The 13071-nt window shown below is 57.0% G+C and overlaps 1 protein-coding gene across 1 annotated transcript in view; it reads left to right on the top strand.

Annotated features, from left to right (window-relative positions):
- Positions 1-13071, top strand: part of TMEM132D (transmembrane protein 132D) — an 87372-nt gene that overhangs the window by 53754 nt on the left and 20547 nt on the right. The window contains exon 4 of the mRNA XM_080650456.1: positions 9460-9643. Coding sequence (XP_080506582.1) covers positions 9460-9643 — 184 coding nt within the window. The remainder of the gene's footprint in view (positions 1-9459; positions 9644-13071) is intronic.

Below are 13071 nucleotides of genomic sequence, written 5' to 3'. Positions count from 1 at the left end.
AAAAATCAATAAAAATATATTTTAGGCCGAAACCGGTTTGGCTCAGTGGATAGAGCGTCGGCCTGCGGACTGAAGGGTCCCGGGTTCGATTCCGGTCAAGGGCATGTACCTTGGTTGCGGGCACATCCCTAGTGGGAGGTGTGCAGGAGGCAGCTGATCGATGTTTCTCTCTCATCGATGTTTCTAGCTCTCTATCCCTCTCCCTTCCTCTCTGTAAAATATCAATAATATATATATATTTAGTAAGTAAATAAGCATAAACACAAAGCCAAGACACTGTTTCAAATTGGAATGAATGCTATGGAGCAGACGTCCTCAAACTACGGCCCTCGGGCCACAGGCGGCCCGCCGAGGACATGGATCCGGCCCGCCGGGGGCCGCTGCCTGTCCTGCTTAGCAGCCGACGCGTCCCGGGCCCGCCGTGCGCATAGGAATTTGTTCATCGTGGTTTTTTTTTAAACTATAGTCCGGCCCTCCAACCGTCTGAGGGACAGGGAACTGGCCCCCTGTGTAAAAAGTTTGAGGACCCCTGCTATGGAGTCAGGAGGAAGAAGAAGAGGCGCTGCGTTTCCACTAAGCGAGGCTGGGGGACGGGGGGGCTGGGGGGGCGGGGGCCCCAGGTGCAGGCAGGTGGGAGGGAGCCAGGCTCACAGGTGCGGGTCAGGTGAGGACAGTGAGCGAGCGTCCCTGGGACGGGAAGGACAACAGGAGGCGGGGGAGCTTGAAGTGGGAACCTGTCGGGAGGCGCCGAGCGGCAAACGGGGAACAGATGCGCCTGCTTGCCGGCGGCCCGTGGGCGTCGTCCGTGGGCACCGTGCGGGCCGGTATAAATAAACCGGGTATTTTTTTTTTTAAACACACGTGGTGCTTCTCCCCTTGCCTCTTGCTGGTGTGACACGGGAGTCAACACTCCTCCTGTGGCCCTGGCCGGGCGGCTCAGTGGACAGGGCGTCGGCCTGCAGACCGAAGGGTCCCGGGTTCGATGCCGGTCACGGGCATGTGCCTCGGTGGCAGGCTCCTCCCTGACCCAGGCCTTGGTCGGGGTGCGTGCAGGAGGCAACTCATCGATGTGTTTCCGTCACATCGATGTTTCTCTCTGTCTTTCCCTCTCTCTCCCACTCTCTCCACAATCTATGGGAAAATACCCTCAGGTGAGAATTAACCAAAACCAAGAAAGAAAGAAAAAAAAAACCCACTCGTACATACTGTGCTGTCCAATGTGGATGCCGCTGGACACCTGAGGCCGCTGAAGACTAAAATTAAATTTAACATCCTGCCTCTCAGCTGCACTGGCCACATTTTTAAAAATATCTTTTTTTTTTAAATATATTTTATTGATTTTTTACAGAGAGGAAGGGAGAGGGATAGAGAGTTAGAAACATCGATCAGGTGCCTCCTGCACACCCCCCACTGGGGATGTGCCCGCAACCAAGGTACATGCCCTTGACCGGAATCGAACCCGGGACCCTTCAGTCCGCAGGCCGGCGCTCTATCCACTGAGCCAAACCGGTTTCGGCTAAAAATATCTTTTTATTGATGTCAGAGAGGAAGGGGAGAGGGAGAGAGAGAGGGAAACATCCATGAGGAGAGAGAATCATGGGTCGGCTGCCTCCTGCACGCCCCCCACTGGGGATGGAGCCCACAACCCCGGGAATTGAATGGTGACCTCCTGGTTCATAGGCTGATGCTTAACCGCTGAGCCACGCTGACCGGGCCTGGCCACATTGTAGCACTTAGTAGCCACCTGTGGCCAATGGCTGTGTGATAGGAAAACGTAAGGTTCGGAGTTCAAAGTTTAGGGTTCATTCAGGTCTCTGACACGGACATGAACAAATCTAAGGCATCTTTTCCCCAAAAATAATTATCCTGCAAAAGAGAGAGAGAGAGAGAGAAAGAGAGAGAGAGAGAATTCTTGTATTGAAGTCCTTAAGACATTTTTTTTTTGCATTGTGACATTTGAGTTTGAACACGTACCAAAATGTTGTGTTTTTTTTTTAAAAAAAAAAAAATGCATAACGTTTGAAAGAGCAGTGTGGGGAGAAGGAAGAATTACATCACGCTGAGTTTCCTTGCTTATGGGAAAAAGTGCTCCCGTCCTGTGAGCTGGGAAGGACAGAGATTTCCAGAAGAAATGCTTCTGGGCGGGGTTGCGGCCAAGCACGTGGGGAGGGAGCAAGCATCCTGCCAACATCCGCCGCCCTCAGCCGAGGACACGTGCCACGACGTGGCCCCAGAGCGGGAATCACAGGCATTCGCCACAGACGAGGGTGGGGGTGCGGCGGAGGAAAAACGCCATCCTCATTCCTGAACCAGCCACCGCACGATCGCAAACAAGCCTTCCACGATTCGCACCGAAAGCAAGTCAGGCCTAGCCGGCGTGGCTCAGTGGTTGAGTGGCGACCTAGGAACCAGGAGGTCCCGGTCGGGGCACATGCCCGGATCGTGGGCTTGATCCCCAGTGGGGCGGGGGGGCGGGGGGGTGGGGGGGTGGGGAGGGCCTGCAGGAGGCAGCCGATCATGATTCTCTTTTATCATGGATGTTTCTCTCTCTCCCTCTCTGAAATCCATCATAATATATTCTTTTAAAAAGTATTGAAAAATAAGCCCTAACCAGTTTGGCTCAGTGGACAGAGCGTCGGCCTGTAGACAGAAAGGTCCCAGGTTCGATTCCGGTCAAGGGCATGTACCTTAGTTGCGGGCACATCCCCAGTGGGGAGGTGTGCAGGAGGCAGCTGATCAATGTTTCTCTCTCATCGATGTTTCTAACTCTCTCTCCCTCTCTCTTCCTCTCTGTAAAAAATCAATAAAAATATATATTAAAAAAAAAAGTATTGAAAAATAAAAAAATAAGTATAAAAACCGAACACGTGTCCCGGGAGCCGCCCGCAGTGTGACCGAGGTTAACCAGTGTTCCAGCACGCCGGCGTCTTGTCCGTGTGTCGACGGGCACCCTCGGCGTCCCGCGCCGGCCGGCCAGCGTGTTCCCGTGTTGTGCCGAGGCGTGTGTGCGTGGTGTTTACTCCGTTCTGTACATTCTCCCGTGACATCCCAACAGGAAGTAACGCGGCCCTCCAATATATGTGTGTGGCTATTTATGGGCACGCAGGCTTTTCACACCCCATATGCTTATTTCCTAGACGTTAGAGCCGCGTGGGAGCGCTGCCTAATGTTGGCAACACATTAGCTTCGCGAGTTGCTGGGAGGGGTGATCCCTAATTCCCGCCAGTGAGCCACCCACCGGGGCCTCGGGGCCCTCCCCCCGCCCCCCCGCAGGGCGACAGGGCCTCTCGCTCGCTCGCTGCATGGATTGCTGGAACAGAAGTGGCTAAAGACCGGGACGCGTTCACATCTCATCCGTGCGCCGTCCTGCATCCTTGTCCGTGTGCGCACCTGAGCTGGGGGGTGGTGTGTGTGTGTGTGTACATCTTCCTCCGTCACCAGTCGTCACAGAAGGTTGACGTGACGTGAGGGGCGTGCACGCGCAAAATACTCCTCCCTCACCAGTGCCTCAATTTCCGGGTAAAACCGACCGCCGGCCGCCTCTCATACAACGTGTCCTACGGCGTTGTTTCTGACGTGAACACTCACCTGGGCCCCGACAGGAATCAGGGAACCGCCACGTGTCCTTGCGGCCACAGGCGTGTCTGGGAACGTGGGTTTTGTGGGTAATTCTCAGGTTCAGCTGTTGTGTTCGCCACTTGTCATTTATCCATTCCAGGGGTCCTCAGACTTTTTTTTTAAAATATATATTTTATTGATTTTTTTACAGAGAGGAAGGAAGAGGGATAGAGAGTTAGAAACATCGATGAGAGAGAAACATCGATCAGCTGCCTCCTGCACGCCCCCCACTGGGGATGTGCCCGCAACCAAGGTACGTGCCCTTGACCGGAATCGAACCCGGGACCCTTCTGTCCTCAGGCCGATGCTCTATCCATTGAGCCACACCGGTTTGGGCGATCCTCAGACTTTTTATTTTTTTTAATTTTATTTTATTTTTAAAATATATTTTATTGATATTTTACAGAGAGGAAGGAAGAGGGATAGAGAGTTAGAAACATCAATGAGAGAGAAACATCGATCAGCTGCCTCCTGCACACCTCCTACTGGGGATGTGCCCGCAACCAAGGTACGTGCCCTTGACCGGAATCGAACCCGGGACCCTTCTGTCCGCAGGCCGACGCTCTATCCACTGAGCCACACCGGTCAGGGCTGTCCTCAAACTTTTTAAACAGGGGGCCAGTTCACTGTCCCTCAGACCGTTGGAGGGCCGGACTATGGTTTAAAAAAAAACAACTATGAACAAATTCCTATGCGCACTGCGGGCCCGGGACGCGTCAGCTGCTAAGCAGGACAGGCAGCGGCCCCCGGCGGGCCGGATCCATGTCCTCGGCGGGCCGCCTGTGGCCCGCGGGCCGTCGTTTGAGGATGCCTGATCCATTCCCTTGCTCATTCATTCATTCATTCATTCAGTTCCCTCATCATCAGGTTGATCATTTATTCCTTCATTCACTCACTCGCTCATTCCGTCACTCACTCACTCATAGACCTTCCGTCATGGCTGCCACCCGGCGGACAGGCGCAGCTCGGAAAACATTGTAGGGACCGTTTTCCTTGTTCCCGTTCCTCCTGAGCACCAACGAAACCTCTGCTTCCACCGCCCGTGTGTGTGTCTGTGTCTGTGTCTGTGTGAGCGGCAGCCGAGTTATGGCCACAATCAGATGCCGACCAGACGGGGTTAACCTGCGTTTCCAGGTCGTTAAATCGCAGGTCGGAGCGTTCGCCTCCCCAGGATGGCGCCTGTTCGCCGTTTATTACCAGTCATCAGGTTCATTAAACATTACCGCTGATTGAATTAAAGGCACAGGCCCCGGAGGCCGGAGGGAGGAGTGCGCCCGCGACTCCGGGCGATGACCTCCGGCTGGCCCCCAAGGACCCTCCGTGAGCATCAACACCGCTCGGCACCCACGTGTGCTCCGTCTCAGAGTTCATCCCGTGGACCGCGGCCGCGCCCGTCACCTGGACTCCCCGACTGGAACAGAAGTGGCTAAAGACAGGAAACGTCCACATCTTCCCAGTCGCCACCAGAAAAGTGTGGCCAGAGTAGCGGTGGTGAGGGCTGTGCTGAAAACAGCTCGGCTCGCCCTAGCCGGTTTGGCTCAGTGGATTTCAGAGAGGAAGGGAGAGGGAGAGAGATAGAAACATCGATGGGAGGGAAACACATCGGTGGGTTGCCTCCTGCACTCACCCTGACCAGGGCCTGCAACTGAGGTACGTGCCCTTGACCGGAATCGAACCCAGGACCCTTCGGTCCGCAGACCGACGCTCTGTCCACGGAGCCACACCGGCTGGGGCGCTCTTGCATCTTTCATTAAAGTGCCCCCTTGAGGCGTGGACGCCCTTTCTTCAGCCAAGACTCTGCGGGGTTGGGCCATAGTGTCTTCAACACCTCGGACAGCGCCCGCAGCCCTGGTACCCCGGGACAGTGGTCTGCAAACTCATTCGTCAACAGAGCCAAATATCAACAGGACAATGATGGACATTTCTTTGGAGAGCCACATTTTTTAAACTGAAACTTCTTCTAACGCCACTTCTTCAAAATAGACTCGCCCAGGCCGTGGTATTTTGGGGAAGAGCCACACTCCAGAAGCCAAAGAGCCGCCTGTGGCTCGCGAGCCGCAGTTTGCCGACCATGGCCCTAGGACCTGCCACAACCTGCATCTGCGGTGAACTCAGCACCTCAGACAGCGCCCCATCGCTGTGACCTCAGCACCCCGGACAGTGCCTTCAGCTGACTCCAGGGCTAATGCCTCCAGTGAAGGAAGAGGTCAGAACCCAGCGCTAACCTTAACCGGTTTGGCTCAGTGGATAGAGCATCAGCCTGCGGGACTGAAGGGTCCCGGGTTTGATTCCGGTCAAGGGCACATGCCTGGGTTGTGGGCTCGATCCTAAGTGGGGGACTTGCAGGAGACAGCCGATCCATGATTCTCTCTCATCATGGATGTTTCTATCTCTGTCTCCCTCTTCCTTCCTCTCTGAAATCAATAAATATTTTTTTTTTAAAAAAAAAAGAACCCAGTGCTAGACAAGGAGAAAGGAAAGAACTAACTTTGCTGAACTCGGTCACAGCGGACAGCGCCCCACCCCCCTAATCCGCTGTGACCTCAGCACCTCGGACAGCGCCCATCGCTGTGACCTCAGCACCTGGAACAGCGCCTGCAGCCGATTCCAGGGCTAATGCCTCCAGTGAAGGAAGAGGTCAGAACCCAGCGCTAGACAAGGAGCAAGGAAAGAACTAACTTAGCTGAACCCGCAACGGACATCGCCATCCCCCCCCCCGCCCCCAAACACTAAGCAACACTTAACCTCAGGCCTAATACCCAGCTCAGCCGGGAGCTTATCCCGACACGATGCCTCCCCACCCGCCCCCAGGCCCTTCGCCAGCTCTGCCCTGCGCAGTCCTAAGCGCTGTGCACGAAGGGCCCCCCCTCATCATCGTCGCCGGCACTGGGCGGTCCATCCAGAGGCACAGGTCGTGTCCCCCACAACTGCCCAGCACCAGGTTGGCTGTGTGAGGGATACCCCCAGGCTGGTCAGGGCTCCCCCCTTCCCCTGTGTCCCCCACCCCCCACCTCGCACACATTCTCAGAGGCCTGACCACGTTCCTAGGAGATGGGTGCCATGATGGATCATTTTCAAAGCTTTTTTTTAAAAAAAAATATCCTTTTTTATTGATTTTTAGAGAGAGAGAAACATCCACGACGAGAGAGAACCATCCATCGGCTGCCTCCTGCATGCCCTCCTGCTGGGGATGGAGCCCACAACCCGGGCCTGTGCCCTTGACCACAGAATTGAACCATGACCTCCGGGTGCACGGGACGACGCTCAGCCACTGAGCCACGCTTTCAGGTTGAGAAAACAGGCTCCCGGAGAGCGTGAGGTCACATAACTGGTGCCGTCCTCGGGGTTCTCTCCGGCTGTGATGCATCCACAGCCCTTTCTCCCCGCCGGACGTCCCACTGCCTTTAGCCGGCGTCTCTCCCGGAGAGAGTTGATGTGGGCCCCATGGCCTTCCACGCTGTGAAATCTCGCGTCGGTGACACAACGCCCGAGGTTCGTGGGTGGACGTCCGAAAGCTGAGACGATGTCAGGGGGGCATTTATCCTGTCTCCTCCGCCTGGAGGCGAACAGCAGGTTAACTCTCCCGCCTCGAACCCGCAGCCAATCAATGGATGCATACATATAGAAACAACCAATCGATGTTTCTCTACCCCCCACCCCCTTTCCTCTCTCTCTCTCTCTCTCTCTCTCTCTCTCTCTCTCTCTCTCTCTCAAATCAATTGTTAAAAAACATCTCAGGTCCGGCCGGAGTGGCTCAGCAGTTGAGTGTGGACCCATGAACCAAGAGGTTCCTGGTTCGATTCCCGGCCTGGGGGGGGGGGGGGGCACACCACGGTGTATGGATCCGAGGCCGGTGGGCTTGCTCACGCTGGCGCTCCCTGCTCAGCCCACGGAAACAGAGCCCGCTCTGGCGTGAGGGCTCACCAGATACACCTGTGAGTTATGTCTCATCGCGAAAGAATTCGACATCGGAGTCTCCCGGGGCTTCCATTTGTCACGTCGGGTGGGAGTCGAGAAAGCCATTAGGAGACGTAGCCATTATCACGACGATCAGTGAGTCATCTTGTTGGCATCTTCAAACGCGTGTGAGAACCTCGCTCCTCCAGCAACTAACTCAGCCGCCTGCTCACGGAGACCCGGCTGGAGAGAGAGAGAGACGCCGTGTTGCCCCCCTCCCCCCCCCCCCCCCCCCCCCGTTTGCGCCGGCGCTGAGCTGACAGTTCCCGTTGTAGGCGCTGAAGGCTGAAGGTTTCTCAGGTAGCTTTGCTGTCAGTGGAGACACCCGGGGGACGGGGGGGGGGGGGGGGGGAGGCAGCCCGCTGGCCATCCGTCCCCGGGGGGCCGTGGCGCATCCCTCAGGGCCACGTGCTAAAACCCGTGTCCACACGCCGAGGATTTCATCGCCAGCCACCGCCCTTGGAGCTGTCTGCTCACGTGTCTGACCAAGAGGGCGTCTTGGTGGACAAATGCCTCTTAGCGTTCGCTCTTAAAACTAAGTGAAGATGGAGGGGGCGGCCGGAGAAGAGGCACTGGGCTGCCAGATGTAGCAGGGATTTTTAAAAATATGTTTTTAAAATTGATATTAGAGAAAGGAAGGGAGAGGGATTGAGAGATAGAAACATCGACGCGTGGGCTGCGTGTCCCTTACTAGGGATCGAGCCAGCCACCCGGGCTTGTGCCCAGGCCGGGAATCGAACCAGGAACCTCTTGGTTCATGGGTCCATACTCAACTGCTGAGCCACTCCGGCCGGACCTGAGATGTTTTTTAACAATTGATTTGAGAGAGAGAGAGAGAGAAAGGAAAGGGGATGGGGGGGTAGAGAAACATCGATTGGTTGTTCCTTTATGTATGCATCCATTGATTGCTTCTGAGGTCGAACCCACAACCTTGGTGTATCGGGACGACACTCCACCCAACGGAACTGCCCCACCAGGGCCCGAAGGGGACACTCTTAATGAGACATTCTCCAGCCCAGAGTCCACGTGCAGCTCATCTGTTCGGAGGTGGGAGGGACCCACCTGCCTCGCCAGCCCCCCCATCCCAAGCTGCGTTCTGCCGCTGTCCCAGGCGGGGATCCCTGGGGTGCCGGAGCCTCGGAGGCCCCCGCCCGTCACCTGTGGGCAGACAGGAGGGATGGGGCCGTCAGCAGCCCTGGCAGGAAAGCGAGTGTGTCTGTGGCGTGCAGATGGAATTCCTTTTAAAGGGGGAGAAAAGAAAAAAAAACCCACAAAACTCCTAACAGAAAGAAATATTTTAAAATCAAGTAGCTCTCCAGGTCCAAGTGAACGTGTTTAAGGAAATGTCAGGGCGTGGGGCTGAGAGAGCAGCTTCATTTCCTTCCTATTTTCATCTCCCACAGATGCTCCAGCTCACGAGCGGGAGACACGATCCCGGGGGGAGGGGGAGCACGGTCCCACGGGGGGTGGGGAGGCAGGGCCAGGACCAATCCAGGGAAACAGAATTGTGCCCTTTCTCCTGCTCCTGCACAAAGGCCTTTTGTGTCTCCTGATTCTGCACCCCTCACCCCACGTGAGTCCCTTCTCTCTGTTACCCCGGAATGCTGGGGGCCTCTCTCACCGAGGAGAACACCCCCTCTTTCAAAGATCCCTGACGTCCGTCCGTGTGAAACAGGCTGGAGGTCAGCGTACGAGCAGTTATAAGTGAAGGAGGGTTGGGAAGGGAACCCATCTTTTTTATTCTTATTCATTTCAGAGAGGACGTGAGAGGGAGAGAGAGAGAGAGAAACATCCATGAGGAGAGAGCATCATGGATCCGCCGCCCCACACTGGGGATCGAGCGGGCACCTCACCCTAAGAACCCCTGCCCCTCCCTCTCCCCAGGGCCGCCGGCACCCCGGAGGAGGTCATGCAGATTGACGTGGAAATCGAAGGGCCCAGCGACCCGCCGGCCACCCAGCTCGTCACGTGGCAGGTCGAATATCCGGGGGAGATCACATCGGACTTGGGCGTCTCCAAGATCTACGTGAGCCACAAGGACCTGGTCGGCATCGTCCCCCTGGCCATGGTGAGCACGTCCCGGGGCCGATCCCCCAGGACTCGGGGTCGGGGAGGCTCCGCAGGGTGACCCGGACGTGGGCGGAGGCGTCGGTGGGAAACGGGGAGGCGGGGGCCACGGGGAACCGTGACGTCTGCTGCACACGGCCGACTCAAAAAGCGATCGTATCCGACAGTGGAAGAACAGCCCCTTGGGAAGGAAGGAACCCGACTCGAGGTGTTAGGGTTGGGCCTTCCGTGGCGCGGGAAGGATCGATAACGGAGTGAATGTCCGCATCATGCCATGTGACTGCGCAGGGCAGTGGTCGGCAAACGGCGGCTCGCGAGCCACAGGCGGCTCTTTGGCCCCTGGAGTGTGGCTCTTGCACAAAAGACCACGGCCTGGGCGAGTCTATGTTGAAGAAGTGGCGTTAGAAGACGTTTACGTTTAAAAAATGTGGCTCTCCAAAGAAATTTCAGTCGTTGTTCTGTTGATATTTGGCTCTGTGGACGAAGGAGTTTGCCGACCACTGGCGTAGGGGCCTCAAACACGCGCACCTGCAGAGACCAAGCAGCCGGAGCCTGTGAGTGACACTCGCAGGAGGCGTGGCGAGGCGTGGCAAGGCGTGGCAGCGCGTGGTGGGGCGTGACAGGAGGTGTGGTGTGGCGGGGGCATGGCAGGGAGTGGCAGGAGGCATGACAGGAGGAGTGGCAGGAGGCGTGCAGGCGTGGTGGGTGTGGCAGGAGGCGTGATGGGGCGTGACAGGGCGTGACGGGGCGTGGCAGACACCTGCCAGTGGTCGCCATGCAGGAACCCCATGTTCTGAATTCCTAGGATCTCCTGGTTTTTCAAGAGAAGCCGTACATATTGATTCAAGGGGAAGTGTCATCTGATTCATGTTAGAACTCCTTTTCTAACCGGACACGGCAGGCGTGAGCCGCCTCCTTGCGCTCCCGGGTCATCGGCATACGCCACGTGTCTCCTCTGAAAGGCTTCGGCCGCCCGTCTGTCTGCTTCGGGGTGTTTGGGCAACACGGATGGGCTTGCTTCCCGACGGGACCCGCCCCGGGGGCCCAGGGACCCCACTGCGGCGTCTGTGCGAAGAGCAGGCTCCGGCCGCCTCCGCAGCCCGCACAGCATGGCCCTGCCTTCCCGGCGCGGCGGGCGGGCGGCAGCGGCACGAAGGGATGATGGGTGGCTGGCGTGACTTCTCAGGGTGCAGGGCTTCCAGCGACGGTGACGCGTGCGGTGTGTCCCCGCGGCGTCCGTTGGGAATGCTGACAGGTGTGACGCTCCAGGGGTGAGAGGTCGCCGGGAGTTCATCTCTCAGTGACAGGTGCCGTGGCGGTTGCCTAGTGACAACAGGTGAGCTCCCGCGGGGAGTCCGCGGACCAGGGCCCTCCCTGTCTGTCCTTTCACTGCAGGGATGCCTCCCGGTCCTGCATTTCACGGGGGACAGGGACGCCCTCCGTGGAGGCCATTGGTGGGCCTACCACTGCCGAGGCGAGACCGTTTGTCTCGAATAAGGAAAAAGGACTTCAAGTTGCTCCTCTCGGCACCTTAGGTCTGACGACGAGCTCTCAGCAGGAGGGCCCCCACCCCCCCCACCCCCGCGTGGGTGCTGACTCAGCACTTCTCTGCCCGGGATGTCCCTCATGCTCCGGGCCCGTCCCCAACCCTGCTCCTCACCCCCCACGGGAACCCCGGCTCTCAGCGGGGCCTGGAAGCCGCTCCCACGGCCGTGACACATGGGACGTGCAGGGTTGTTTAAGGACAGGGCTCGAAGCGGCCTTGGCTAAGGCGACGTCCAGCCTTGCACGAGCTAGGAACTGCTCCTCGCCGTCCAGTCCAGTCCAGTCCAGTCCGGTCCACTCCAACGGCCATAGTGGCTTCAGCACGAATAGACTGCTGCTTTCACCTAAAGGAACTCCCGAGGATGGGGGTGCAGGGCCGGCCGGTGCCCCCTGAGGCCCAGGCCCCACCTTTATTTCTGCTTCAGCAGCCGAGGGCGTGGACTCTGTCCTCACAGTCACCTCGTGGCCCAAGGTGGCTGCCGGGGTGCCAGCCAGCACGTCCGTTTCTGCCGGGCAGAAGTCAGGAAGGCAGGCGACCTGGCTGGCGTGGCGCGGCGGTTGAGCGTCGACCTATGATCCAGAAGGTCGTGAGTTGATTTCCGGTCAAGGGCACAGGCCTGGGTTGCAGGCTCACTCCCTAGCGTGGGGCGTGCAGGAGGCAGCCGATCGATGATGCTCTCTCATCGTTGATGTTTCTCTCTCTCTCCCTCTGAAATCAATAAAAATACATTAAAAAAAAACAAAAAGAAAGAAAAGAAAAAAAAGCAGGTGACTTCTCATTTCAGGCCCAGCCAGAAAGCTCCCCACGTGTCTCCAGGGTACCACCCCTCGGCCTCACAAGGTTCAAGAGGCTTTCTGCCGCGGAACATCCCGGGGTTTGTATTTTAGCACAAATACTTTTGCACGCGTCCCCGATGGATTCGGAGAGAAACTTGCAGAAGTAAATTTGATTCCAAGGAGGAGGTGGGTCAAAGGACAGGCGCTATTGTAACATTTTTTTGGAAACAGTCTTCCCGCGCGGAGCCGGCCGCAGCCCCCCTGCTGTGGATAATGCACCGCTGCCCTGCGCGGCGCCAGCGAGAAACACTCAGCCTCCAAATTGGACTATTACCCGCAATTCACATCTCAGCGCTGCCTTGGTTCGCCTCCCCCCCCACCCCCACCCCCCGCCCCCCACACACCTTTTTGTTCCATTATATGTCTTTAAATTTCCCTCTTAAACATTTTGTTCTGAGCCCATTTCCTTTTCCGATTGGGAATTCAAATTCCTATTACTTTGTCATGTAAAATCTTTTCTTAGCGTTGTGCTAAAAGCGATGAGAGGAAGGAAGGTGGCCGTGTTCACCGCTTCCCACCGCTTCCCACCGTGTGGTTCATTAATGTTAAATATGCCCACGCTACTGTGCAATCTCAGAGCTTCGTGAACCTTCTCTCGTCTCCCGCGGGAAGCTCTGCCCCGCCCCAGCCCCGCCCTCGGCGGCAACCCTCTACTTCAGGGGTGGGCAAACTTTTTGACTCGAGGGCCACCATGGTTTCTTAAACTGGACCGGAGGGCCGGAACAAAAGCATGGATGGAGTGTTTGTGTGAACGAATATAAATTCAAAGTAAAGGAGCGGAGGGGAGAGCAAGAGAACCCTCCGCTCTTTCGGCTCCGAGGGCCGGATAGAACAGCCGAACAGGCCGGATCCGGCCTGCGGGCCATAGTTTGCCCACAGCTTCGTCCTGGTTCCCTACACAGGGGATCCTAAGCTTTTTTTTTTTTTAAATACATTTTTTTATTGATTTCAGAGCGGAAGAGAGAGATGGAAACATCAGTGATGAGAGAGAGAATCATGGATCAGCCGCCTCCTGCACGCGCCCCCCCGACTGGGGATCGAGCCCGC

This window comes from Plecotus auritus (assembly GCF_963455305.1).
Source record: "Plecotus auritus genome assembly, chromosome: 13".
Classification (NCBI taxonomy): domain Eukaryota; kingdom Metazoa; phylum Chordata; class Mammalia; order Chiroptera; family Vespertilionidae; genus Plecotus; species Plecotus auritus.
This window is presented reverse-complemented; position numbering and strand designations above follow the sequence as displayed.